The 27383-nt window shown below is 45.6% G+C and overlaps 2 protein-coding genes across 3 annotated transcripts in view; one reads left to right on the top strand and one right to left on the bottom strand.

Annotated features, from left to right (window-relative positions):
* LOC100674051 (NADH-cytochrome b5 reductase-like) overlaps nt 1–10213 on the bottom strand; it is a 34899-nt gene extending 24686 nt beyond the window's left edge. For both annotated transcript variants that reach the window (XM_023549558.2, XM_003411063.4), the window contains exon 1: nt 10122–10213. The gene's annotated coding sequence lies outside the window, so the exon portion shown is untranslated. The remainder of the gene's footprint in view (nt 1–10121) is intronic.
* A 112-nt stretch (nt 10214–10325) lies between these two features.
* MRPL37 (mitochondrial ribosomal protein L37) lies at nt 10326–25546 on the top strand. Its single transcript, XM_010591244.3, has 7 exons — nt 10326–10736; nt 13252–13435; nt 13529–13644; nt 17400–17585; nt 20122–20279; nt 23364–23567; nt 25324–25546. The coding sequence occupies exons 1-7, from the start codon at nt 10391–10393 to the stop codon at nt 25399–25401; spliced, it is 1272 nt and encodes a 423-aa protein (XP_010589546.2). The 5' UTR covers nt 10326–10390; the 3' UTR covers nt 25402–25546.
* The last annotated feature ends 1837 nt before the right edge of the window (nt 25547–27383 follow it).

Genomic DNA, 27383 nt, shown 5'->3' on the forward strand with positions numbered 1-27383 from the left:
CTGGTTTCTTTCACTCAGCACTGCTGGTGAGATTCACCTACCAAATTGCTACATCTCATTTAATCTTTACAACAATGAGGAAGGTACTAGGGGACCATTCTGCAGATGAGAAAACTGGGGCCTGGGGAGGTTTAAGGACTTATCTATGGTCACACAGCTCCTAAAGTGGCAGCAATGGGATTTTAACTTCAGTCTGTCTGGTTCCAGAGCCTCAGGTCTTAACCACTCTGACACACTGCTCCTCAACCAAAGGGAAATATGAAGACAAGGTTATTATGGTCCAGGTAATAGGTGATGAGGACCTGGAGGAGAACAGCTTCACGCAAGATCAATTAGAGAAAAGCTGAAGAGTGATCAATAGGGCATAAGGACTGATCAGATGTGGGGAGCAAGAAAAATGCAGCGTTTGAAGGGACTTCCGGGTCTCTGACTTGGATCTCTGCGTGGACAGTGGGCTCAAGAGAAGAAGCCAGGTTTTGGGGGAAGGAGGTACAGGGAAAAGTTTGGCTTGAGATAGGCTGAGTCTGAAGAGTTCCTAGGGCATCCAAGTACAAATTCTAGTTGGATTAAACAAGTCTAGATATCTAATTGATAATTTCCGCATTCCGCTGGATCACCTTTCTTGGGAACGGGTACAAATATGGATGTCTTCCAGTTGGCTGGCCAGGTAGTTGTCTTCCAAATTTCTTGGCATAGATGAGTGAGCACTTTCAGCGCTGCATCCATTTGCTGAAACACCTCGACTGGTATTCTGTCAATTCCTGGAACCTTGTTCTTTACCAATGCTTTCAGTGCAGCTTGGACCTCTTCCTTCAGTACCATCGGTTCTTGATCATATGCTACCTCCTGAACTGGCTGAATGTCGACCAATACTATTTGGTACAGTGACTTTGTATTCCTTCCATCTGCTTTTGATGCTTCCTGCATCATTTAGTATTTTCCATGCAGAATCCTTCAGTACTGCAACTTGAGGCTTGAATTTTTTCTTCAGTTCTTTCAGCTTGAGAAATGCCAAGCGTGTTTTTCCCTTTTGGATTTCTATCTCAAGGCCTTTGCATGTTTCATTATAATACTTTACGCTGTCTTCTTGAGACGCCCTTTGAATTCTTCTGTTCAGCTCTTTTACTTCATCATTTCTTCCTTTCGCTTTAGCTACCTGACGTTCAAGTGCAAGATTCAGAGTCTGTTCTGACATCCATTTTGGCCTTTTCTTTTTTTCTTGTCTTTTTAATGACCTCTTGCTTTCTTCATATATGATGTTCTTGATGTCATTCCACAGCTCGTCTGGTCTTCAGTCATTAGTGTTCAACATGTCAAATCTATTCTTGAGATGGTCTCCAAATTCAGGTGGGATATACTCAAGATATACTTTGGCTCTTGTGGACTTGTTCTGATTTTCTTCAACTTCAACTTGCATATTAGCAATTGATGGGCATTCAAAAGCAGCTGCAGCAGTATATCAACAGGGAACTGCCAGAAATTCCAGTCAGATTCAGAAGAGGACATGGAACAAAGGATATCATTGCTGATATCAGATAGATCATGGCTGAAAGCAGAGAATACCAGAAACATGTTTACCTGTATTTTATTGACTATGCAAAGGCATTTGCCTGTGTGAATCATAACAAATTATGGATAACATTACAAAGACTGGGAATTCCAGAACACTTCATTGTGCTCATGAGGAACCTGTACTTACACCAAGAGGCAGTAGTTCGAGCAGAAAAAGGGGGTACTGCGTGGTTTAAAATCAGGAAAGGTGTGTGTTAGGGTTCTATCCTTTCACCATACTTATTCAATCTGTATGCTAAGCAAATAACCCAAGAAGCTGGACTATATGAAGAAAAATACAGCATCAAGATTGGAGAAAGACTCATTAACAATCTGCGATATGTAACAATCTTGCATGCTGAAGGTGAAGACAACTTGAAGTACCTACGGAAGAAGATCAAAGACCGCAACCTCCAGTACTGATTACATTGCAACATAAAACAAAAATCCTCAATATGCAACATCATGCTAAATGGAGAATATACTGAAGTTGTCCAGGATTTCACTTTACTTGGGTCCACAATCAACACCCATGGAAGAGCAGTCAAGAAATTAAAGATGCGTTGCACTGGGCAAATTTGCTGCAAAAGTTTTCTTTAAAGTGTTAAAAAGCAAAGATGTCACTCTAAGGACTAAGGTGCACCTGACCAAGCCATGGTGTTTTCAATCACCTTATATGCACATGAAAGCTGGACAATGAATAAGGAAGACCAAAGAAGAGTTGAGGCCTTTAAATTATGGTGTTGATGAATACTGAATATACCATGGACTGCGAGAAGAACAAACATCTGTCTTGGAAGAAGTGCAGCCAAAATCTCATTAGAAGTGAGGATGGTGAGACTTTGTCTCATATACTTTGGAAATGTTATCAGGAGGGACCAGTCCTTGGAGAAGGACATCATGCTTGGCAGGGTACAGGGTCAATGAAAAAGACAAAGACCCTCAATGAGATGGACTGACACAGTGGCTGGAACAAAGGGATCAAGCATAACAATTGTGAGGATAGCCCAGGACTGGGCAGTGTTTTGTACTGTTGTACGCAGGGTCACTATCAGTCAGAACTGACTTGATGGCCCCTAACAACAACAACAGATATCTAAGTCTGGAGATGGAGAGCTGAATAACTGATGCCAAGGGAGGGAGAGCCGGGGAGAGGAAGAGGCAACCTTCTTTAAGGGCCTGCCTTGTCACTCCCTCCATGAGCACTCGCTGCACTTGGACCATCCCTGATCATGGCGGGTGTTCAATAAATACTTAAGGAAGCAAATACCTATAGTATAGCATTTCACACTGTTCAGAAATAACAAGTTTACATATACTTTTTCTCTCTGAGACTGTGAGCTCCTTGAGGGTACAGACCTGTTTTTTTATTTGTTTCATGAAACAGCTCAGTGGCTACTTACTTAAAATATGTGTGTTAAAGGAAACCGCAGGAGAAAGATGTGGCAGTCTGCCTCCGTAAAGATTGTGTCGTTGTTGTTAGGTGCCGTCGAGTCAGTTCCAACTCATAGCGACCCTATGCACAACAGAATGAAACACTGCCTGGTCCTGAGCCATCCTTACAATCGTTGTTATGCTTGAGCTCATTGTTGCAGCCACTGTGTCAATCCACCTCGTTGAGGGTCTTCCTCTTTTCTGCTGACCCTGTACTCTGCCAAGCATGATGTCCTTCTCCAGGGACTGATCCCTCCTGACAACATCTCCAAAGTATATAAGACATAGTTTCGCCATCCTTGCCTCTAAGGAGCATTCTAGCCGCAATTCTTCCAAGACAGATTTGTTCGTTCTTTTGGCAGTCCACGGTATAGTCAATATTCTTTGCCAACACCACAATTCAAAAGTGTCAACTCTTCTTCGGTCTTCCTTAGTCATTGTCCAGCTTTCACATGCATATGATGCGATTGAAAATACCATGGCTTGGGTCAGGTGCACCTTAGTCTTCAAGGTGACATCTTTGCTCTTCAACACATTAAAGAGGTCCTTTGCAGCAGATTTGCCCAATGCCGACGCGTCTTTTGATTTCTTGACTGCTGCTTCCATGGCTATTGATTGTGGATTCAAGTAAAATGAAATCCTGGACAACTTCAATCTTTTCTCCATTTATCATGATGTTGCTCATTGGTCCAGTTATGAGGATTTGTGTTTTCTTTATGTTGAGGTGTAATCCATACTGAAGGCTGTGGTCTTTGATCTTCATTAGTAAGTACTTGAGGTCCTCTTCACTTTCAGCAAGCAAGGTTATGTCATCTGCATAACGCAGGTTGTTAATGAGTCTTCCTCCAATCCTGATGCCCCGTTCTTCTTCATATAGTCCAGCTTCTCGGATTATTTGTTCAGCATACAGATTAAATAGGTATGGCGAAAGAATACAACCCGGCGAAAGAATACAACCGGCGAAAGAATACAACCCTGACGCACACTTTTCCTGACTTTAAACCAATCAGTATCCCCTTGTTCTGTCTGAACAACTGCCTCTTGATCTATGTAAAGGTTCTGGAATTCCCATTCTTCACAATGTTATCCATAGTTTGTTATGATCCACACAGCCGAATGCCTTTGCATAGTCAATAAAACACAGGTAAACATCTTTCTGGTACTCTCTGCTTTCAGCCAGGATCCATCTGACATCAGCAATGATATCCCTGGTTCCACGTCCTCTTCTGAAACCAGACTGAATTTCTGGCAGTTCCCTGTTGATACACTGTTGCAGCCGCTTTTGAATGATCATCAGCAAAATTTTGCTTGCGTGTGATATTAATGATATTGTTCTATAATTTCCACATTTGGTTGGATCACCTTTCTTGGGAATAGGCATAAATATGGATCTCTTCCAGTCAGTTGACCAGGAAGCTGTCTTCCATATTTCTTGGCATAGACAAGTGAGCACCTCCAGTGCTGCATCTTTTTGTTGAAACATCTCAATTGATATTCCATCAATTCCTGGAGCCTTGTTTTTCGCCAATGCCTTCAGGGCAGCTTGGACTTCTTCCTTCAGTACCATCGGTTCCTGATCATATGCCACCTCTTGAAATGGTTGAATATCGACTATTTTTGGTATAATGACTCTGTGTATTCCATCTTCTTTTGATGCTTCCTGCGTTGTTTTATATTTTCCCCATGGAATCCTTCACTATTGCAACTCGAGGCTTGAATTTTTTCTTCAGTTCTTTCAGCTTGAGAAACGCCGAGCGTGTTCTTCCCTTTTGGTTTTCCATCTCTAGCTCTTTGCACATGTCATTATGATACCTTACTTTGTCTTCTCGAGAGTCCCTTTGAAATCTTCTGTTCAGTTCTTTTACTTCATCAATTCTTCCTTTTGCTTTAGCTGCTTGTTTCAGAGGAAATTACAGAGTCTCCTCCAACATCCATCTTGGTCTTTTCTTTCTTTCCTGTCTTTTCAGTGACCCCTTACTTTCTTCATGGATGATGTCCTTGATGTCATTCCACAACTCTTCTGGTCTACGGTCACTAGTGTTTGGTGCGTCAAATCTGTTCTTCAGATGGTCTCTAAATTCAGGTGGGATATACTCAAGGTCGTATTTTGCCTCTTGTGGACTTGTTCTGATTTTCTTCAGTTTCAGCTTGAACTTGCATATGAGCAATTGATGGTCTGTTCCACAGTCGGCCCCTGGCCTTGTTCTGACTGATGATACTGAGCTTTTCCACTGTCTCTTTCCACAGATGTAGTCAATTTGATTTGTGTGTTCCATCTGGCGAGGTCCATGTGTATAGTTGCTGTTTATATTGGTGAAAGAAGGTATTTGCAATGAAGAAGTCGTTGGTCTTGCAAAATTCTATCATTCAATATCCGGCATTGTTTCTATCACCAAGGCCATATTCTCCAACTACTGATCCTTCTTCTTTGTTTCCAACTTTCGCATTCCAATCACCAGTAATTATCAATGCATCTTGACTGCATGTTCAATCAATTTCAGACTGCAGCAGCTGATAAAAGTCTTCTATTTCTTCATCTTTGGCCCTAGTGGTTGGTGAGTAAATTTGAATAATAGTTGTAGTAACTGGTCTTCCTTGTAGGTGCATGAATATTATCCTATCACTGACAGCGTTGTACTTCAGGACAGATCTTGAAATGTTCTTTTTGATGATGAATGCAACACCATTCCTCTTTGAGTTGTCATGCCCAGCATAGCAGACTATATGATTGCCCAATTCAAAATGGCCAATACCAGTCCATTTCAGCTCATTAATGCCTGAGATATCGATGTTTATGCGTTCCATTTCATTTTTTTAAATAATTTTTATTGTGCTTTAAGTGAAAGTTTACAAATCAAGTCAGTCTCTCACACTAAAACCTATATACACCTTGCTACACACTCCCAATTACTCTCCTCCTAATGAGACAGTCTGCTCTCTCCCTCCACTCTCTCTTTTAATGTCCATTTCGCCAGCTTCTAACCCCCTCTACCCTCTCATCTACCCTCCAGGCAGGAGATGCCAACATAGTCTCAAGTGTCCACCAGGTCCAAGAAGCTCACTCCTTACCAGGATCCCTCTCCAACCCATTGTCCAGTCCAATCCATGTCTGAAGAGTTGGCTTCGGGAATGGTTCCTGTCCTGGGCCAACAAAAGGTCTGGGGGCCATGACCACCAGGGTCCTTCTAGTCTCAGTCAGACCATTAATCCATTTCATTTTTGACAATTTCCAATTTTCCTAGATTCATACTTCGTACATTCCAGGTTCCAATTATTAATGGATTTTTGCAGCTGTTTCTTCTCATTTTGAGTCATGCCACATCAGCAAATGAAGGTCCTGAAAACTTTACTCCATCTACGTCATTAAGGTTGACTCTACTTTGAGGAGGCAGCTCTTCCCAGTCATCTTTTGAGTGCCTTCCAACCTTGGGGGGGGCTCATCTTCCAGCACTATATCAGACAATGTTCCGCTGCTATTCATAAGGTTTTCACTGGCTAATGCTTTTCAGAAGTAGACTGCCAGGTCCTTCTTCCAAGTCTGTCTTAGTCTGGAAGCTCAGCTGAAAACCTGTCCTCCATGGGTGACCCTGCTGGTATCTGAATTCCGGTGGCATAGCTTCCGGCATCACAGCAACACACAAGCCCCCACAGTACGACAAACTGACTGACACATGGGGGCCGTAAAAATTACAGCCTTGGAAACCCTAGGGTCACTATGAGTCGGAATTGACTCAATGACAGTGGGTTTAGTTTTTTGGTTTGGTTATAGGAAAAGAAGGAAGAAAGAGGTTTGATCTCAAGGCTCTTAGGTAAACTGTCTAAAAGACAGATTAGTAAGGAATAGTTAAATGACTATGATCTATTTTGAGATGTTTCTGAGAGAGAAGTTTGGGATTCATTAGGGTTCTCCATATTTACATATGGATCTCCACTGTTTATACAGAAATAGAGGTATCTGATTGTTTCACCTGCAAGCAAGCTATTCATTTAAAATCTCACAGGCAAATCAATGTAAAAGAAGGTGTTCCCTCCCTCTTGGTAGAGATCAGAGCTGAGGCAAAATCTGATGTCACAGTCATCTGAACATTATTTGAACTCATAATCAACATAAACATCTAAAACGCAACCTCTAAAAGCTCCCAGCCTCTTATTTCCTTCCTTTCATTTCTACTTACTAGGAAGGGACTGCTGCCTGGAGTGCTGGGATGCAGAGATGAGTGACATTCATCCCTGCCCTGGAGGAGCTCCTGGCCTAGTGGGAGGGTCAGCCACCAAACAGAGAACTGTCATAATTTGTGCCACGTACAGGGCCAAACACTTTACACTGTCTCACACAGTCCTCCCAACAGCCATATGTGGTAAGTCATGCACTTCCTTACTTTACAGAAAAGAAAACTGAGGCCCAGGTCAGGAAGCCAGAAGTGGTAAAACCGTATGCAGGCTTCTAGGCTGGTGCTTATTCTCACTAAACTTCAAGATTTTGGAAGGCAGGCAAGTGCACAGCTGATGCCTGGCACTGAACTGGCACAGACCAGGGGCCCAACTTGCTGAACAGTCATAGAATTTTATGGGTGCCTTAGAGCCTCCCAGTGGTACTAATTTCATTCATGCATTCATACATAAAGGGCTAGGATTGAGGCGTGGACCAAGTGTGTGGGAAGGCAGAGGAGCAAACCACAAAGTCTGCTGGAAAGACAGGGAATCCTGCTTACTGGCTCCGAATTACTCCCCAGGAGTTCTCACCTTTAATATCTTTTCTGCTTCTCACCCCCATCTGCACCAGACCTTCCAGTAGTCCCAAAGATGCACTTTCAGTCTCTCCCCACATCATCCATCAGCACACTGGTCACCAGCTCTGATCACACCAGAACCCTGCTCAGCAACCTTCAATAGCTCCCAACTACCTACTGGATAGAATGCAATTTCCTTCCGTGGTACCCAAGGCTCTTTCTGATCTGACCTTGTCCAAATTCTCTTCCCACCTAGCATTGGTTTTATAAGGGCAACTCTCTACGTAAAATAAATCTTTCTTCTATAGAGGAAAGGGTTTGGCTTCAGAAAGCCTGGTTTCACCACTCATGAGCTCTATGACTTGCCAGGCTAGGACCCACTTGAGGGCAAAGATGGTGTCTTATTGCTTTCTGTATTCTATTACCAAGCACAGAATTGGAATACGGAAGGCTCCCAGTGACCGGTGAGAGATTGTTCAGTTTACATATGTGGTCTGGGGGCCAGGCACAGTGCTCGGTGCTGGGACATAGCAAGTGAACAGGACATGGTTCTTGCCTTCATAGAGCTTGCAGCCTAGCAATGTGTTACAGTAATTCAATTCATTTTTATTGTGTATATGCACCAGGAACATATGAATGAATGAGGTCTGGTCCCTTCTTCACACCGGTTTCTTACTCCTCATGATTTTTGCGAAGTGAGATATGTAAAAGAGCTCTATCACCTGTAAATTATATAAATAACCCTCACACAGTGTGAGTTATTTATATCATTCTTTATCTTAAATTTACGTTCTCCATACTTTAATAATGCAGCTTTCTCTGGTATTTTGGGAATTGGTAAAAAAGTTGGTTAAGTCAGTCATGAATTTTTTTTTAATTGCGGTAAAATACACACAACATAAAATTTGCCATTTTAACCAATGTTATGCAACCATCACCACTATTTGTTTCCAAAACTTTTTCATCATCCCGAACAGAAACTCTGTGCCCATAAAGCAATAAATCTCCATTCCCTTCTCCCCTCAGCCCTGTGTAACCTCATGTTACCTTTCTGTCTCTATAAATTTGCTTATTTTACACCCAGTGCTGTCGAGTCGATTCCGACTCATAGCGACCCTATAGGATAGAGTAGAACTGCCCCGTAGAGTTTCCAACTCTAGATACCTCATATAAGTGAACTCAAACAATATGTCCTTTTGTGTCTTATTTCACTCAGCACTCTTTCAGGGTTCATCCATGTTGTAGACAACACGTATGAGAACTGCATTCCTTTTCATGATGGAATAATATCCCCGTTGTATGTATATACCATATTTTCTTTATCCATTCATCTGTGGGTGGATACAGGTTGTTTCCACACTCAAGAATTTTAAAGACTCAGGTCATGCCTTCTCTCAGCCTCCCCTTTTCAGTCTGAGAGGCACCATTTTTAAGTCACATGTTGTTCCCTCTGTCTGGACATGCTCCCCACCCTTCAGGCCTTGGCTTAAAGGTCACCTCCCCCAGAGGCCCTCTTTGAACCTTCCCCTTCTAGTTCTCTGTCATGCACCCTGTATTTCTAGTATGTATTCATTCGTTAAACACGTATTACCGAGCGTTTACTATGTGCTGAAACCAGTGTTTCTGCTGGGGATACAGCAGTGAAGACAGAAGCCCGTGCACTGAAGGAGCTTACACTCGAGTGGGAGAGACCATTATTAAACGAGATCAAAACGGAAACCGTATATTATGTCGGAATTAAATGCTAAACAGAAAAATAACTAGGGTACAGGGACAGGAAGTCTGCAGTAGGTTGCAATTTACTTATTTATGTACTTTTTTTTTTTTTTGCTGGCATTCTGTATCTGTCACTGAAATGTAAACTCTACATCGCACATGTTTGCTTTCACGAATGCAAGCCCGGGCCTGACACAGTGGGCATTTGAGAAATAAATGCTGAACAAGGAGAAAAGGAACACCTCCATTGCTCTGGCCTTGCTTCTAGGAAGCAGAAAGTGAAATCCCGAGGAAAAGGGAGGAAAGTTAATTCACTTTCTGCGTTGGGGAGGAGCGTTGCAGTCAGAGGAGAAATCGGGTGCAGGGATGGTGTGGTGGCACATGGCCACTCTAACGGCCACTCTCAGGTCTGAGGGAGTGGGGACAGCGATGGGACCTCCAGCAGCAGAAAAAGACGGTGTAAAGTTTCGAAACTCTTACTGAGCACCTACTACGTGCCCCAAGTTGTAAGTGCGTTAGCTTAGGGATTTCTAACTTTACAGCGAGACACACTGTGGCTCAGAGACGAAAATGCCTTGCCCAGGTCGAACCGCTTGTAAGCAGTCAAGGATGTCCCAAGCTCAGGTTTGAAGCCCTGGTACTCCTTCCCTAGTCCGACCCGAGCCGTACCACACGCACTCACACACTCACCCGCACTCGGGCGCTTCTCCTCAGGTGAGGATCTTTCAGGTTCCGCCCCGCCTGACGGAGCCGGGGAGTACTTAGCCGGTCCCACCTATGAAAAAAGTGGAAACGGCCTGATGGGGTGGGGCAAGACACGCTGCTCTGAAGGTGATTGGCTGAAGTGCCTGCCGTTCGTAAACGCGAGCCTCCGCGCCCAGCCCCTTTCGTTCCCACCAGGCCCTGCGCGAGGGGCGATGGCGGCGTCCAGGTGGAGGTATTAAGGAGACCAGATCGCTATGGCGTTGACATCGGCGTCCGTAAGGCGGGCGCTGGCCAGCCCCCGGCGGCTCGGTCTGGGGGACTGCGGAGCCCCGAGACGTGGGGCGTACGAGTGGGGTGTGCGCACCACGAGGAAGCCTGAGCCTCGTCCCCTGGACAGAGTGTACGAGATCCCTGGCCTGGAGCCTATCACCTACGCGGGGAAGATGCACTTCGTGCCGGGGATGGCACGACCGATCTTCCCGCCGTGGGATCGTGGCTGGACGCACCCAAAGTTCCGCCGCTCGCCCCCGATTCACGAGCAGCCGCTGTACAAGGACCAGGCCTGCTACATTTTCCACCAGCGTTGCCGCCTTCTTGAGGGTGAGGCCCCAGGCCGGGCGGGAGGGGACCTAGTTCCTCTGCCCTGCCCTGACCCCGACTCTCTGTGGCCTTGGGCAAGATACTGAAACCCCCCTGGTCTCCTCGGTTTCTTCGCCTGCGACATGGGGCCGATCGTGATTCCCATCTTTTGAGAGTTGTCAGGATTAAGTGGAATAGTAGATACGAAAACGTGGTAAACTGTAAAGAGTTGTTGGTGTGTGAGGGAATAGTAGAGAGTTTGAGTGTCAAAGTGAAGAGACCTGATTTCTAGGCCTAGCCCTGCCTCTGAGTCGCTGTGTGACTTTGGGCAAGTGGCTAAACTTTCCTGAGCCTCAATTTCCTGTGAAATGAGTGGTTTTGGCTAGATGGCCCGTATTTTCCCTTCCAGCCCTGACACCCTGGAGATGTGACTGTACATTGACAAAATAGAGAGAAGGAGAGTACAATGGAAAGACATAGGAAAAGGAGTGTTAAATCTCCAGGCTCATCACCTCATTTCACAGGATTGGTAATTGTGACAGAGAGGGGGAGTGATTTGCCCACAGGTTCACTGTGGATTAATAATGAAGCCAGGACTATAACGCTGGCTTCCTAGGTCGGTATCCTTTGTGAAAAGTCAGGACTGAGATGTTTTCAAAGAAAGTATCTAGACCTAAAAGCCTAGCCCACTTTTCTTCCTCTACTCTTCACTGAGAACAGGTCAAAAGGATTGAGCCAAATCCAGCCTGCCAAAGTAAAGGCAGTAATTTCCAGAGTCTATATGGGGGTGGAGGGACTTGTTTATTGAGAGCTTCTTTTTCCATTCTTCCTCCCTCTAAGTCAGAATGGGGATAGGGCACGTCCAGAAAACAAAATGGTTGAGGCAACGGAGCAGTATTTTCCAAGAAGTGATTAAGAAAGAGACCTGGTAGGATTTGGAGACTAAGCCAGAGAATAAATCCTAGGTTTGAAAAAAACTTAAGTCAATTGGCCAGCCTCTTAAGCTGCTCAAACCCATTCCTGAAAGCTGATTGTCCAGCTTTTATACACTTCAGTGTCCTCACAGGGTGCTGTGAAGTACCTCACAAGACTTGGCATCCTTGAGTGACCCTGGTAATAGAATGCCATGTGGATAAATACATTAGCAGTATTTCAGAAGTTACGATTACACTCGTTTGACTAGGCTGAAAACATATCCTGCACTTTCACCACTTGCAGAGAGGTTCTGTAAAGACCGTAATAAAATTCTGCTAGATACAGGGCTAGTGAAGCAGATTGGAGTAATGAAGAGATTATGGGCTTTAGGGAAGACAGATTCAGGTTCCATCCCAGCCTGTCATTTACAGGGATGAAGTGACTTGAAGCCAATTCCTTAGTGTCTTCGAGTCTCATCCTGCATTCCGTAAAATCCCATCTAACTTGTAGGTGAAGCTGGCACAGAGTAAGTGGATTGTGACACCCAGTAAATGGCAGCTCTAATTATTACAGTTTATTCATATACTAGTGAACAATAGCAGAAACCCCAGTGGCGTGGTGGGTAAGAGCTATGTCTGCTAACCAAAAGGTCGGCAGTTCAAATCCTCCAGGCACTCTTTGGAAAGTCTATGGGGCAGTTCTACTCTGTCCTGTAGGGTCGCTATGAATTGGAATCGACTTGATGGCAACAAGTTTTTGTTTTTTTAGTGAACAATGAAATCTTAATATTTTACCCATTTTCAGGGTTAAGGAACAGTGGCAGTGTCAGGACTAAAACTCAGATTACCTGACTCCCAGTCCAGGGTTATTTCTACTGTACCACAAAATTTAGAAGTTACATTTCTAAACATTTGTAAATCTGTTGTGATGTTTTATGAGCCTTAACGTGAAATGTCTTGTTGCCCTCATTGCCTTTCATTTCTTAACCTTTATTTCTTACTACAGAGAAATTGCCTGGGGGTACTTCCCCCAAAGTGCCCTAAACCAAAAAACCAAACAGTTGCCACGGAGTCAGTTTCGACTCATGGTGCCCACACATGTTTCAGAGTAGAACTGCGCTCTGTAGCGTTTTCAATATTGTAACTGTTCAAAAGCAGATCACCAGGCCTTTCTTGTGAGGCACCTGCGGGTGGATTTGAACTGCCAATCTTTCAGTTCATAACTGAGTGTCTAATTGTTAGAGCTACCCAGGGACTCCCAGCCATATGTATTTTGGGGGCAAGTGTGACTTTTTTTAAACCACAGCTTGCTGAGGTGAACAAAATAAGTGATTTAGAATGATCTCAGCTATAGTTTGAATACCTCCCATGGCAGGAACTCACTACCTGAAATAACTATTAACCAGCCTTAACTAGAAAGTCATTCCTGAAGTTGAATTGAAACCTGACTCTCCTGGCTTCCCCTCTTCATTTTTGGTTTTGACCCCATAGGTGTTACAGAACCTGTCCAGTCTGTCTCTAGGCAGCCTTTTCCTCAAGATGCTACCCTGTAGACTTAAAGCACCTATTCCTTAGTTGTCATCTTTTTTTTTTTTTTTTTTTGGTGACTGATTATCCCAAAGGTGTAAAGCAGGCCATCTGGCTTACCAAGGCCAAGTTAATAGAAGGCCTCCCAGAAAAAGTGCTTAGCCTTGTTGATGATCCAAGAAACCACATAGAAAACCAAGATGAGCGTGTTTTGAACGTGATTTCTCATGCACGTCTCTGGCACTCCACTGAAGACATCCCCAAGAGAGATACCTACTGGTAAGTCTCCCAAATAAGTAAGATTTCCCTCTGATGGACCTTGGAATCAACCTGTTGCTTTAAGTCACCCAAATGTTTCTTTTTTTCTCCAAGCCCAGTCATTGTGGACAGTCTGATACAGCTGTGTAAATCCCAGATTCTCAAGTATCCTGCTCTGACCCAGCGAATCTGTGCCAAAAACTACTCGTTTTCCACCACCTGGAGTCGAGGTTGGTCATCCTGTACACCAGAAAGCCTTGGTCTGTGTTCTGTCCTTCTGATCTTAGCCCCACCACCAGATCACATTTCAGACCACCCCTGCCCCACACCAGTCCTCACTCCTGTACATGGTGCACTTTTATAGGCTCAGACACATTTTCAACATCATTAGCCATGGCCCAGCCTTTATTTATTTTTTTAATCATTTTTGCCCCAAGACAGTTAATTCAGTAATATCTGTTGAGTGCCTGTTGTGTGCTTGGGAGTGCCTAAATGCTGAAGATAAAGAAATAATAACAAAGCAGAATAGTCTCTGCCCTCACAAAGCTCATATTCTATTGCAGCAGCCTTCTTATCCCCCATTCATTCTCCTCTACTCTTCCCAAATCCATTTTCTGCATAGCTGCTAGAGCGGTCTTTGTAAAATACAAGTCTTTATGTCCCTCCCCTTCTTCATATCCTTCACTGTCTCTCCTAGTTTAAATGCTTTATTGTGGTATACAGGGCCCTCTGATTTGGCCTCCACCCACCTGACAAGTCTTATCTCCTGTACTACTACCCTGCTACCCTCATCCCTAAATTTAAACTGTAGCCACTTGCAGATTTTTGGCATCAAGCTTTTACACTTTTGTGCATTTGTACATGCTGTGCATTCTGCCTGGAGTGCTCCTTTTTGTTTTTATCATTTGGCTAAATTCTACTTGAGTGTAAGACTCAACTGAAGCCCTTTTCCTTTTGTGAATCAGGCTGGGTTAGTTATTCCCCCTCTGTGCTCCTACTGCCCATTACGCTCACCTTTGTCATAGCACTGTTACAGTACATGTAATCATCTCATTTCTTTTCTCTCCGCCCCACTAAACTATGAACCCCCAATGGCAGGGACTGCCTTAATCGTTTTTGACTACGGTTGTAAAAAATGGCATGGCGGTGGGGGCGTCTGACCTCCTCTGACTTCACAGGGAGAAGGAGAATCAGCATCAGTAGGCTGATTGCTGTGAAGTAGAGCTCAGACGTACTTCCACCCTCCACTTTTTACCAATTCTGACGCCAGCTGTCCCTCCTATGGCCCTATCTACTTCTCTGTTGGGTTCGATAATTCATTGCAATACCCACACAGAACTTACGAGGCATACCTAGAGTTATGGGATTTATTAGGGAAGTAACAGGTTACAGTTCAGGATATAGTTCTTCTATTGGGACAACCTCTTCTTAGCCATGCGTGCAGGCAGGCCTCTCTATGGCCCTCGACCCCTCAGCCTGGCCTCTGCCCTGCTTGGGCAAGTGTTACAAAGCTCTTTAGTTCTGCTGATAAGGGCCCAGAGGCACCATACTCCACCAGTAAGCCTCCACCCATAGGTGCTCAGTTCTCTCCCTCCACAAGCGACCAGAGGCATCTCACTCTGCCAGAAAGTCTACTGCCCAAAGGTGCTCAACTCTCACTCTGTGGGTTGGCACATCCATTGTAACTGCCTTGTTCCATGGGCCAGGAAGCCTACTGTGCTGTCTTGCACCGATCTCCTGGTTCTGTTACTGATGTTTCTCTGCCACCACTTCTTACCATCTTTTGCCGTCTCCAGACAGCTCTGTCTGTCTCGTGGGTCTAGGAGGCTCTCAGCACAGGAACCGTGAGTGCAAAGGGTGCACTCTACTCCTGTCTGTTCTTGGTGTTAGTGAGGTACCCCCCTCACTCTGGGATTGGCTCTTTTTTTTTAAAGCTTCGTGGGATGGCAAAACTGACCAATCCACTCATTTGGGTTCCATGTACCTTATTTGCATTCTTAGCAGGCTGTCCTGCTAAGACAGCCACAAACACCATATTTCCATAGTTCCACTCAGTCATTTTGTAGGAGTCACAAAGACTGTGGCTAGAAGGACCATATTAAGTAATTCACAGCACTGCAACGGTGTCGAACTAAAGGGAGGGATAAATGAATACCAAATCTCAGGTGTTTCAAACAGCGACATTCAGAGCATACAGGCTCTGATTGGTGGAATCCTGGAGCAGGGAAACTGGTTGTAGAATAATTTGGGATTTTCAGGATATCTGTTTGGTCAGGTTTCTCCAGCCTGCCCCTTTGAGTATGGACTTCCTGGCTACAAGTCAGCTTTGCAGAGGTAATGGCACCACTAAGGAAATTAGTGAACCTCATTAATAGAGGAGTACTTGTTGGCCCATCATCAAGTATTACCTCTAATTAAACTGCCTCATTTGGAGCTGTCACTGGAGGAGGGATGTGGAGGGAATTGAATTAGAAACCACACTAGAGTGGTCTGTGGGGAGAATCTAAAACCCAAGGTTACGAGAGGTCCGGGCACATTTATTTGCCTTGCAGATTCTATGTGAGGAAACAGGAAATACTTTAGAAAACTGTTCTTGAGGTGTGAATATGATATATCTTAACAAGCAGATCAGAATTTATTCATACGGATGTCATGCCTCTTTTTTACATATCCAGAAGGGAGGTCACATACTGATTAAATGACAATGCTGTTTCCCAAACCAGTTTTTATTCGTATGAAAAAATCACACTTGATCCATTACCATCATACCATGATTCTGACTATTTCTAAAAATGCAGGCACGTTCAGAGGAAGATTTGCCTCCATGGAGACTCCTCAGGAGGCCATTGTCTAGGAGTCTTTTTAGTCACGTTTTCTCCAGTGGAGGGAGGTGTGCAGCTTCCTGTGAAGACCTTTATGAAGGGCACCCACTGGCCCGTCAATGCTCATGACTACAGATTGTCGATGAGTCAGATTTCAGTTGATTTCCTCTTATCACTCACATCTCCATGTGTCAGATATGCTAATCCGACTTAAGTGAGGCTTTCTGACCGGCCCAATTCTTTTCACCATCATTTGAGGCCAATCTGGCCCTTGTCATTACTTCTCTTTCTCCATCCCTCCTTCCCTACCATGATATACTCTAGTCATCTAGATTTATTTCCCTAAACTCTGCCATGGTACTTTATACTTCTAAGCCTTGCACATGTTATTCCCCCTTAACTAGAATGCTTTTCATCCCATTTCTCTGCCTGGCAAACTCTTACCCAGTGGTTTTTGACCAGGGGCAATTTTGACCCCACCCTCTGCCCCCCAGGGGATATTTGGCAATGTCTGGAGACATTTTTGATTGTCAGACTTGGAGGGAGTGAAGAAGAGGGGTGCTACTTGCATCTAGTGGGTACAGGCCAGGGGTGCTGCTAAACATCCTACAATTCACAGGGCAGCCCCCCTCACCGAAGAATTATCTGGTCCAAAATGTGAATTGTGCTGAAGTTGAGAAACCTTGCTTTTATTCACTCTTCAGAACCTAGTTCTAAGGCATTGCTTCCTTCAGGAAGTCCCTGGCCTCCCAGATAAGGTCAGTTTTTACGATTTTTGAATATGGTTCATACTTTTGTTGTGTAGCTCTTGCTACTTGGTGAGCTCCTTGAGAGCAGAGGGTAACTCTCACACATCTCTGGGTGCTCAGCTTAGAGCAGGTGCTTAGGAAGATATGTGTGGGGCCGAACTGAACCAATGGAGATGGCCAGGCCTCAGGGTTCATCAGAAAGGGAACCCAAGGAAGAAGAGTACATTATTTTCATCCCCCTTTGAGAGTCCCAGGATTACCATCTTAACACAAAATTTTGTTTTCTGATTAGGCTGGCAATCTAGAAAAGCTATAAATTACTTGAGAAACTTGGGAGGATGAAGGCTGTAGGCTTTGCTGAGCTGAGATAAGGTGTTAGACCAGGCTAAACTAATTGTCTTTCTTTCCTTGTAGAGTCTGCCCTCCTTCAGGTCCGTGGGTCTAGCGGAGCCCGATTGAGTGCCAAGGATCCTCTGCCCCCCATTGCCTCCAGAGAGGAGGTTGAGGCTACTGAGAATCATGTTCTTGAGGCCTTATATCCCATATCTCCCACTATTAATCTTCAGGAATGCAATGTTTATGATGTGAAAGATGACACAGGTGAGTGTCAAAGCTTTTGATTTTTAGTCAGTACATAGTGGATGTGCTTTTTCCAAAGGGAAAGGACATACTGAATATTTACTATGTGGTAGGTGCCTCACAGGAGTCCTGGTGGCACAGTGCTTAAGTGTTCAGCTGCTAACTAAAAACATGGCAGTTAGAACCCACCAGCGGCTCTGCAGGAGAAAGATGTGGCAGCCTGCTTCCGTAAAGTTTACAGTCTTGGAAACCCTATGGGGCAGTCCGTCTGTGTCCTGTAGGTCACTATGAGTCAGAATTGACTCGACGGCAACGAGTTTTTGGTTTAGGCACTTCACGTTTATTATCTACTGGGATTTATGTAGCAGCCCCGTGAGACATACCAGTATCTCCATTTTATAGTCAAGGAAACTGAGGCTCAGGGAGATTCTGTAACTTGCACAAGGACACACAGCAGAGCCAGAATTCTGTCTGACTCCAAGGCATACGCTCATTCCACCAGGCTGTCTCCCTCAACCCCATCAGCATTCCCTCACTCAGTTTCCCCCTTCCTTGGAGAAGGTAGAATTAGAACTACTTTCAAAGGCTGGCTTTGTTTTTCACTCCTAAGAAGTCACTCTGTTACATCAGAGTTTTAATGGGTGGTTTGTAGGGCTTTTGACCAGGTACCAAATGTTTCCTGTGTTAATAAGCTTCCTTGAAAGATACCCTCTTTATACTCAACCAGTAAACTCTGGCTAGCCTCTTTCTAGGACTTAGGAAGCCCCCATGGGCCTTGAATGGGGCTGTTAATCCAGATGCCATCAAACAAGGCACCAAGGTACCACCATGCACCCAATCAACTCCTGCAATCCAGTCAGTCATTATGAGCTGTAGCTTCTTCCTCCTTACCCTCTGTACATTTTCACAACAGTCTACAACCTAGGTTGGACCCTACTGTTTCTCACGTAGCCTGTGCCATAGCCTCCTAACTGGTTGGTCTCCAGGCTACTTTCTCCCTAGTCCATCTATCTCATAACTCTGGAGTACTCTTTCTAAAAACAAATTTAATCCCTCGCTTTCCATGCCCACCTACCCATTGCCTGTTGGATAAAGTTTGAATTTTTTAGCTTATTACATAAGGGCCTTTATATCTGGTCTCTGTCTCTTTCTCCAGACTCATCTTTGCCTCCTCCCCCACATGCATCCTTCACTCCAACTATATTTACACATTTTGTTGTTTCTTACCACCATGCTTTGTCACATCCTCTTCTCCCTGGAACTCTTGACCACTCATGCCTTTTTGTCTTCAGCTTGCTAACTCTTCGTATTTCACAATTTGTTATAGGAATTATTTCCTCTCAAAAATGCTCTGAGATTTTCCAGTCTGATCAGGGACCTTTCATCTGTCCTTCATGGCTTTCTGACTCCCTTATATCTTGATATGTTCCTCCATACGGATGTGATCAGTTTTCTTGTCTGTCTCCTCTCTAGACTGTGAGTTCCTCAAAGGCAGTGGCAGGCTCTGCTTGGCCTCTGTTCCTGGTACCTGGCTCAGAGCTTGTCACATAGTGATGCTGGGTATTGATGCATATTGAGTAACTGAAGCAAGGGCTGGGATGCAGGCGAGGAAGCCATGTCTCCTCCTCTGAAGTAGTACTTTCAGAGCTCCATTCTTCCAGCCTGTTTGTTTCTCCTTTTTACTTACATTCATTGATACAGGTCACTCATTCTAGAAGCCCTCAGCCTACCAAGGCTTTATCCATAGCCACAGAGAGGGAGAGAGTGATGACCTGACACGGTCATGGCTTAGAGGGACAGTGCTAAGCTTTGATTCATCCCTGGGTGGCGCAAACTACTACTAGTCAAAAGGTTGGCAGTTCAAGCCCGAGAGGGGCCTTGAAAGACAGGCCTGATGACCTGCTTCTGAAAGATCACAGCCTTAAAAACCCTGTGGAGCAGTTCTACTCTGTACACATGGGGTCACCATGAGTCGGAATCAACTCCACGGCGGCTAACGATAGCAATAATAAACTTTGATTCCCAGGACCCGTGTTGTACAGGTCAGTTGTGAGGTATGAGGCGAGTCATTTGTTATGATAATGAAGTATTGATTTTTGCAAGTGATTTGCTTTATTTTTAATAATTACCGCAGAGTTCAAGTTATTTTTCTATTAACATCACTATCATCTGTCCTTGAAGGAGAGAGAAAGGGGTAGAGTTAGAGCTAGGATGTAGAAGTCACCTATAAGGGGTTGGCAAACATTTTCTGTAAAGAGCCAGATAGTAAATATTTTAGGTTTTGCAGACTACGTATGGTCTGTGTCACAGGTACTCAACAGAAATACATAAATGAACGGGCATGACTGCGTTCCAGTAAAACTTTATTTACAAAAACAGGGAGTGGGCCAGATTTGACCTGTAGGCTGTAGTTTACCAACTCCTAAGCTATAGGGATAAGAACTACTGAGTCCCTCTGTAGTTCCTGACACTGAGCTAAGGGTGAGGAGACTTTCCTGAGGCTTATGGTAGGCTGATTAATCTCTTCTACCCCTCCACATCATTATGTATCTTGCAGGATTCCGGGAAGGTTATCCTTACACCTATTCCCACACCCTGTATTTACTGGAGGCAGCCTGTGTACGACCACATCGCTTTCAACCAGATCAGCTGCGGGCCAAGATGATCCTGTTTGCTTTTGGCAATGCCCTGGCTCAGGCCCGACACCTCTATGGGGTATGTATGTGGAGAAGACCAGAAAGCTGCCCTACATGGCGTTGGTTTTCTCCTTTACACCACTCAAAGAAAGGAAAGGGGTGTGGGGAACTCCTTTCTTTGTTTTGTGACTGACTGAAGGAGTTCCAGGGAGAGGCACTTCTACTTACCCTACAGAGAAGAAACTAAAATCTGAGGACCTATGGTGTGTCCATGCTTTACATAAGATAACTCATTTGTTGATCCCAGTAGTCCACAAGGTTTCATTGACTCCCCTTTTTCCAGATTATAAATCACTGGGAGGCTAAGCAGCTTGTCCAGCAGTACACAGCAGGAAGTGGTGGAGCAGGGATTGGAATTAGGTATACCTGACTCCATGACTGCATGATTTGTGCTGCAGCACGTTGCCTCTGTGCTGGAGCCTCAGAGCTGGAGCACAAGGCTCCGTCAGGCAAGGAGGAGGAAGTGAAGCAGTAAAGATGGCTGAGACCTGCCTGCTCAGTCAGGGTGGGTTCTGGGGGCCCAGTAGCCTCGTGATTCCGAGAGGAGGTCTCAGGGACCTGGATGATGTAGAGTGCAGGCCGAGTGCTTGTCACAGAGAGTAGTCCCAAGACTGAGTGGAAGCCTGGCCCTGGAGCAAAGGCCTCAGGTAGGGAATGGCAGTATGGGATCCCCTAAGCAGGCTTGGGGCACCAGATCCTTGATTTTGGAGGGGGAGGATTCTGAGAGCTGCTAGGGGGATCCCGGGTCTTGGTTAGTGCCTAAGGGCCTCCTGGGGAAGTAAGAAAATTTCAGTTTTGTCTCCCATCTTACTTAGTCAAGGAGCTAGGCAGGGGCTGGGGGAAGTGTGGCCAGCCAGATGGGATAGAGAGTAGAATGGGTCTTGCCTATGTTGGGCATCTGTTACATGCTAAACATTTGATGAGGGTTCTCAGTATCGCTGGTTTTCAAAATGTCATTTTGGACTGGCAGCGTCAGATCATCTTGGAACTTGTTAGAAATGCAAGTGTCAGACCCACTGAATTCCTACTGAGTCAGAAACCTTGTGGGTGGGCCCAGCAATCAGTATTTTAACAAGCTTTTCAGGTAATGGTGATGCTGATACAAGCTCAAGTTTGAAAACCACTGCACTAAAATTTGAGAACAACTGCTGGATTTAATCCTTGTAGCAACCCTGGGTAGCAGATACTATTAGTTTCATTTTACAGATGAAGAAACTGAGGCTCAGCAAAGCCAAGTATCTTGCCCAAGGTCACACAGCTAGGAGTTTAGCAGTCCCCACGTCTTTCTGTGACTTGCCATGTCTTTCCAATCCTAAGGTAATCTTTCTTCCTCTTCTCTGACTGTATACTTCCTGAAGGTTCAGGAAGGTTAGGTAATTTGCCCAAGATCCCACAGCTAATGAGTGGGAAGCTAGAATTGGAACCCTGATCTCTCCAATTTGGAAGTACGTGCTGCCTCCCTCTGGGGCAGGGAGAGGAGGCAGGGATAGTTACATGCAGGTCCCGGGCCTGCAGACTCATTGTAGCCTCTGTGCCAGCTACTGCCAGCAGAGCGTGGGTAGTGACGCTACCACTAATTGCCACCCAGTTGGGTAGAGGAGGAGGCCCCCTACTCCCTCCAGGTACAAATTATTCCTGGGGATGTGAAGTTGAGCAATTATGGGAAGAGCCTCTGTGTAAAAGGTAAAATTGCTGAGAAATTTATGTACTACCTGCAGTTTTATTGATCTGTGGAGGGAGATAAGAGTCAATACAGAATTCTCGGCTAACACTTACAGGTACTTTTCTTTTTATTTATTTCTCTTGTGGCTAAGAACTGGTATTTTCTAAGGCCAGCAGCCCCAGGGTGGCCTGCACTAAGGTCTGACATTAGCTATTTCTAATGTCAGGTTCAGCCCTGGAGGGGTGATGTAGGCAACATTATTGAATCAAGGATGCTCTGCTTCATGGAGCCTGCCTATTGGGTCTTTGTCCAGCGAGTAGTAGTCACCAAACAGTGGATTGCTGCAAAGTCATTCAGGTGATCATTTAATTTATCATCCAGACTGGGACACTGCTAAGTGAAAGGAAGTGCTACTATCACATAAACTGGGACAACGTGTGTAAGCCAGAACAATAAGGGTTAAGTGACTTCATAGCGTAGTATCATGGAGAGATGAAGGAGCAACCTGGATTCTGATCCTGGCTCTGCCGTTTCCTCATGGTTGGCATTAAGCAAATTATACCACCTTTCAGAATCTCAGTTTTCTCATCTGTTACGTGAGAATATACCTCTTGATTTATGAGATTAGATACACTTCATGTAAAACTGGCCTGATGCCTGGCACGTAAGAGGCCTTCAGTAAATGGTTGCTAGCATTATTACTATTACTAAGTGGCAGGAATTGAAAGAGATAATTAACAAATATGTTGACTGGTGAGATCCTGATGCTGGTAGTGGCTGGAGTGGACACTCCAGGAACCTGACCTATTCTGAGTTGCAGGTGAGATGACTGCCTGCAGCTAGGATATCCCAGGACACCAGGCCCTTAGGAAAATGTGCACGGTTTAGTGTTAGCCAGTTCTGGGTTCTGAAGCCATACATGTTTGTGACCTCAGACAAGTCACTTCACCATGCTGAGTCTCAGTCTTCTAACCTGTCAAATGGAGTGAGAACTGAAAGAGATTACATGTCATCATTGACCCTCCAGGTTAACATTTTATAAAGCCGGTGTCACTGTTGTTCCCATCAGGTAATGCCATGAGTTTGAGGGATTTCCCATCATTAACCTGCTTGCTCACCTTCCTGAACTATGTTGCTCATGCAGTAATCACCTCTCAATGGCAGGAATTATTACTCTAATGAGCTCCAGTTGAAGGGCAGGCACCATTGAAGCCAGGAGGCATCTGAGGCCAGGCAGAGCCAGGCTGAGGTGAGGAGGGCCTGGCCCTGGGTAATGCCCTCAACTCCTCATTCTGTTTTAATTGCCCCCAAGGTGCAGCCAGCAGTTAAACGGGAGTGGGCGTTTGTTTTAAAGGCCAGAGCTGGAAGCTGCCTGCTCTGTGCTGTTCCACACCCCCACTGTTTCTGATTCATTTTACTTATTGTCCTGTTTTCTCTCAGAATGACCCTAAGGTTTTGAAGCAGCCGGTGGTTGTGCAGAGTGTGGGCACAGATGGACGTGTTTTCCAGTTCCTGGTGTTCCAACTGAACACCACAGATCTGACCTCTAGCGAGGGTATCAAGAATCTGCTCTGGGTGGACTCAGACCAGCTCCTCTACCAGCATTTTTGGTGTCGCCCAGTGATCAAAAAGAAGGTGGTTGTGGTGAGTCCGGCCATCTCCAGCCTGGTGATGGAATTGAGGCCATGTCTTATCCTAGCCAGTGTGAGCTGGGGGATAGGGGGCAGGGGCGTCAAAGGGATGCTCTGTGAGAGGGACTTCATGTACAGCATCTCTGCCTGGAGGGCCACTTCAGCCCTGCCCACATCCTAGAGCACCACCTTCCACCGTGGGCCCTGCCCGGCTCCTTAGGCTCCAGGATGCCTGCTGTACAGTCAGCTGGGGATCTTTGTAGGTGCTGCTCCTTCCTTCTTCCCTCTGCTCCGCCTGCCCTTTCTTCTGGCCATCTACTTGCCCTTCCAGATTTATCCTAAGCACTTCTTGCTCTGGGAAACCTTGCCTGGTCACTACCGCCCCCACTCCCAGGCTTGCTCAGGTGCCTCCGGTGAGAACCCAGTCACAGCGTGACCCTGTCTTGCTGAGTTGCAACTATTTTGTACATGTTTTTCTCCTCCACCAGACTCCTCGAGGGCAGGGCCTGTGAATAATGCATCCATTGGTTTCATTCCACTGATAACAGGTTCCTTCCATGTCACCATCACTGTGTACCCAGTGCTAAACCAGCAGGGTCAGGCCTGCATTCCATGCAATGGGAAGAGACAAGAGCTAAATAAATGCATGATATAACTTCCGGGAGTGATAAGCACTCTGAAGAGACATAAAGCAGGATGGGGGGGAGTGGTGAGAGAGAACAAAGTAAGGTGCTGCAGGACCTGTGAAGGACTCTATCTCCAGCGCCTAGCACAGGGCCTTAAACATTAGCAACATGTCCATTGTAAAATCAGTTCTCCAGCATTTGTCAATGTTGTTTCTACCCTTAATGTTGCCCGAGTCTGGGCCTTTCTCACCATCCCCACTCAGTCCAGACACCATGTCTGTCACCTACGTGGTCACCCCAGCCTCCTCTGGGCCTTTGCTCTTAGTCCTGCTGTATTTCACCCTGTTGTGCCTTTAGGTCCTCTTCCTCTGTCCTCCTTCCAGGATGACCAAGGTCGTCTTCAGGATACCTGACATCTACATTCCTCAGCACTTAAGTCTAGGCCCCAGCTACTTTGGTCACATATCTCCTACTTACCTCTCAAGCTGCATCTCCTGCCACTCTTTCCCTGTCCCCAGCAGCCCTGGGCTCCAGCCTTGCTCTGCCCTTCCTGCTCTTAGCTGTACCTCTGTACCATTGCACATGTTGGTCTCTGAATTCTCCTTCCTTTTTTCCTTTCTGGCTTATTCTATTCACCCTTTAAGACTCACTCATACATGGCTTCTTCCATGTATGGAAGTAGGCGAGGTAGCCATCTTCTCCCCTTCATGGCATTTTTTTCTGCTATTCGAACACCTGATTGTAAGCTCCTTGAGGGCAAGAACCAGATTCAAGTTCTTGCTGGCTCTCTCGCATTGGCCCAGTACATTTATCAGGCACCTGATAAATGATGTGAAATGGATGAGGGATTATTGTCCCAGGAATTAAAAGGGGCGATAGACCATTTGTTTCTGGTGTTTGAGGTGGGAAGGGTTAGGGAGCAGCAGTGTCAACAAACGACGATGTGGCTAAAAGGCAGTAGGAGAGCTGCTTGTCCTGCTCCCCAGCCCCATCCCCTCAGTACTTCTTGGTCTATGAGAGAGATGATGTTGGAGAAAGAAACATTACCCAGGCATTACTTAGGAATTACATAAAATTGACCTTTGTTTTAATTGCCACTGTTAAACCTAGTAGCAGGATTCTAATGGGCTGTGTTCTTTCCAGGAACCTGTTGGGCCAATTGGTTTCCAGCCAGAGACATTCAAGAAGTTTCTTGCTCTGTATTTACATGGTGTTGTGTGAGCAGAGGACTGTTCTGATGCCTTAAGCCCCCCTGTTCCTCTCCCACTGAAGGTCCTGCGTCCTGAGCTGTGCCTGGGACCTGCCCGGAGCCTCAGCCCCTGTGTCACCTGGTGGTCACGCTGAGAATAAAGAGCCTTCACGTGCACTAGAGCCTGTGGTTGGTGTGAGGGGGACCCACAGTTACGTCTGTGCCCGTACTGTGTGCTACACTGACCCAGTCACAAGTGCCGGCCCTGGAACCTGGCCTGTCTCAGATGCAGCCCATATCTGCCCTCCTCCCCTTCTGTGACCTTAAATCAGCATTTTCATCTCTCTGAGTTTCAATTTCTTCATCAGAAACATGGGGCTAAAGTGACCTACCTTGTTTTGTGGACCGTAGATTGTATATCTGGGTGCTGTATGATGGTAGCAAAAGGAGGCCCAGTGGCACAGTAGTTAAGTGCTCAGCTGTTAACCAAAAGATCAGTGATTTGAACCCACCAGCCGCTCTGCGGGAAAAGAGACCTGGTGCTCTGCTCCCATAAAGAATACAGCATAGGAAACCCTACAGGGTGGTTTTACTCTGCTGTATAGGGTTGCTACGAGTCGGAATTGACCCAATGGTAATCAGTTTTTGGTTTAGACACCTCACGTTCATTATCTCCTGGGATTTATGTAGCAGCCCCATGAGACAAACACTGTTATTCCCATTTTATAGGCAAGGAAACTTAAGGAGGCTCCATAATTTGCTGAAGGTCACACAGCAGAGTGAGAATTCTGTCTGACGGCAAAGCACATGCTCGTTCCACCGGGCTGTCTCCCGAAAGCCCATCGGCATTGATGATAGCCAGGTTCTTAGGTGATTATTTAACCTTGGTAATCCAGCAGTGTCTGTAGACACATTCCTTGCCATGACTGCACAAAACCTGAATAGAATATTCATTGTAGATTTCTCATTAGTATCCTGGTTAATGGACCAAGTACACCCCGGTTCATTTGACCTTTTTGTTCAGATAACATCAAGTCCTGCTGTGTGCCAGACACCATGCCAGGCGCCTTATACATATCATCTTGTTTAACCGTCACACACCCTTGCAAGTAACTGCCATTTCCATTTTGTAGGTTAATTTATGCAAGAAAAATAGAGTGCCTCATATGTGCCAGGCACTGTTCTAGGCCATGGAAATGAGAAAACTCGGAATAAGGAATTTGCCCAAAGTCACACAGCTAGTGTTTTAGGTCAGGTTCCCCTGGAAAAACACTTTGAGATGGAGCCTTGCATGTGGAAAGTTTGGGGAGAACCTTTGGGATCCATGCCTATGGAGAATGAAGGCAGTAGGGTTGGGCAGAGGTACGGTTGCTCCTGAGGCCTCGCCAGTTCCCTGGGAGCTCTGGAGCTGGGCTGGCCCTATAGAGTGGTTCCACCCTGAGGCAGGTGGCTGAGCCTTTATACAAACCACACTGTCCTGTCACCAGTGATTGGATGTAAGCTGCTCCCAGGAGCAAGGAGGCCTTTTTTGGGCTGAGGGCAATTCCAGAAGAGGGACTTTGCTGAGACCAATGAAGGCCTGAAGCACCCCAGCTCTGAGGAGAGATCTGGGAGCACCCTGTGGCAATCTCACTGCCAGCCAATGGCAGAGTGAGTTTCCAACCTCCACGTGTCTCCGACTCCAAGCCCAGGCTTGTGCTCTTTCCCTTTACAGCTTGCTTTTTAGGCTTGAGGGTAAGGGAAGAACAACAGGAAAAGGAAACTATGTACAGAAGCTGAGGCACGGGGAACCCTGGGGAGGAGGCTGGAGAGGAACCTGGTGGCCAGCTCGTAAAGGGTCCTGAACACCAACCACTCAGGTTTTCCTCAGGAAGTGATCTGGGACCAGAGGAATTCAGGGATCCCCGTTGCCTATTTTTATTTAAAAAATAACAATTACACATAAATGGTGAAAACTCAAATAGGTCAGAAAAGTTCAAGTGAAGTCACCTCATCCATGGTGATCTGTCGCTCT

The sequence above is a fragment of the Loxodonta africana genome, chromosome 3 (genome assembly GCF_030014295.1).
Source record: "Loxodonta africana isolate mLoxAfr1 chromosome 3, mLoxAfr1.hap2, whole genome shotgun sequence".
Lineage (NCBI taxonomy): Eukaryota > Metazoa > Chordata > Mammalia > Proboscidea > Elephantidae > Loxodonta > Loxodonta africana.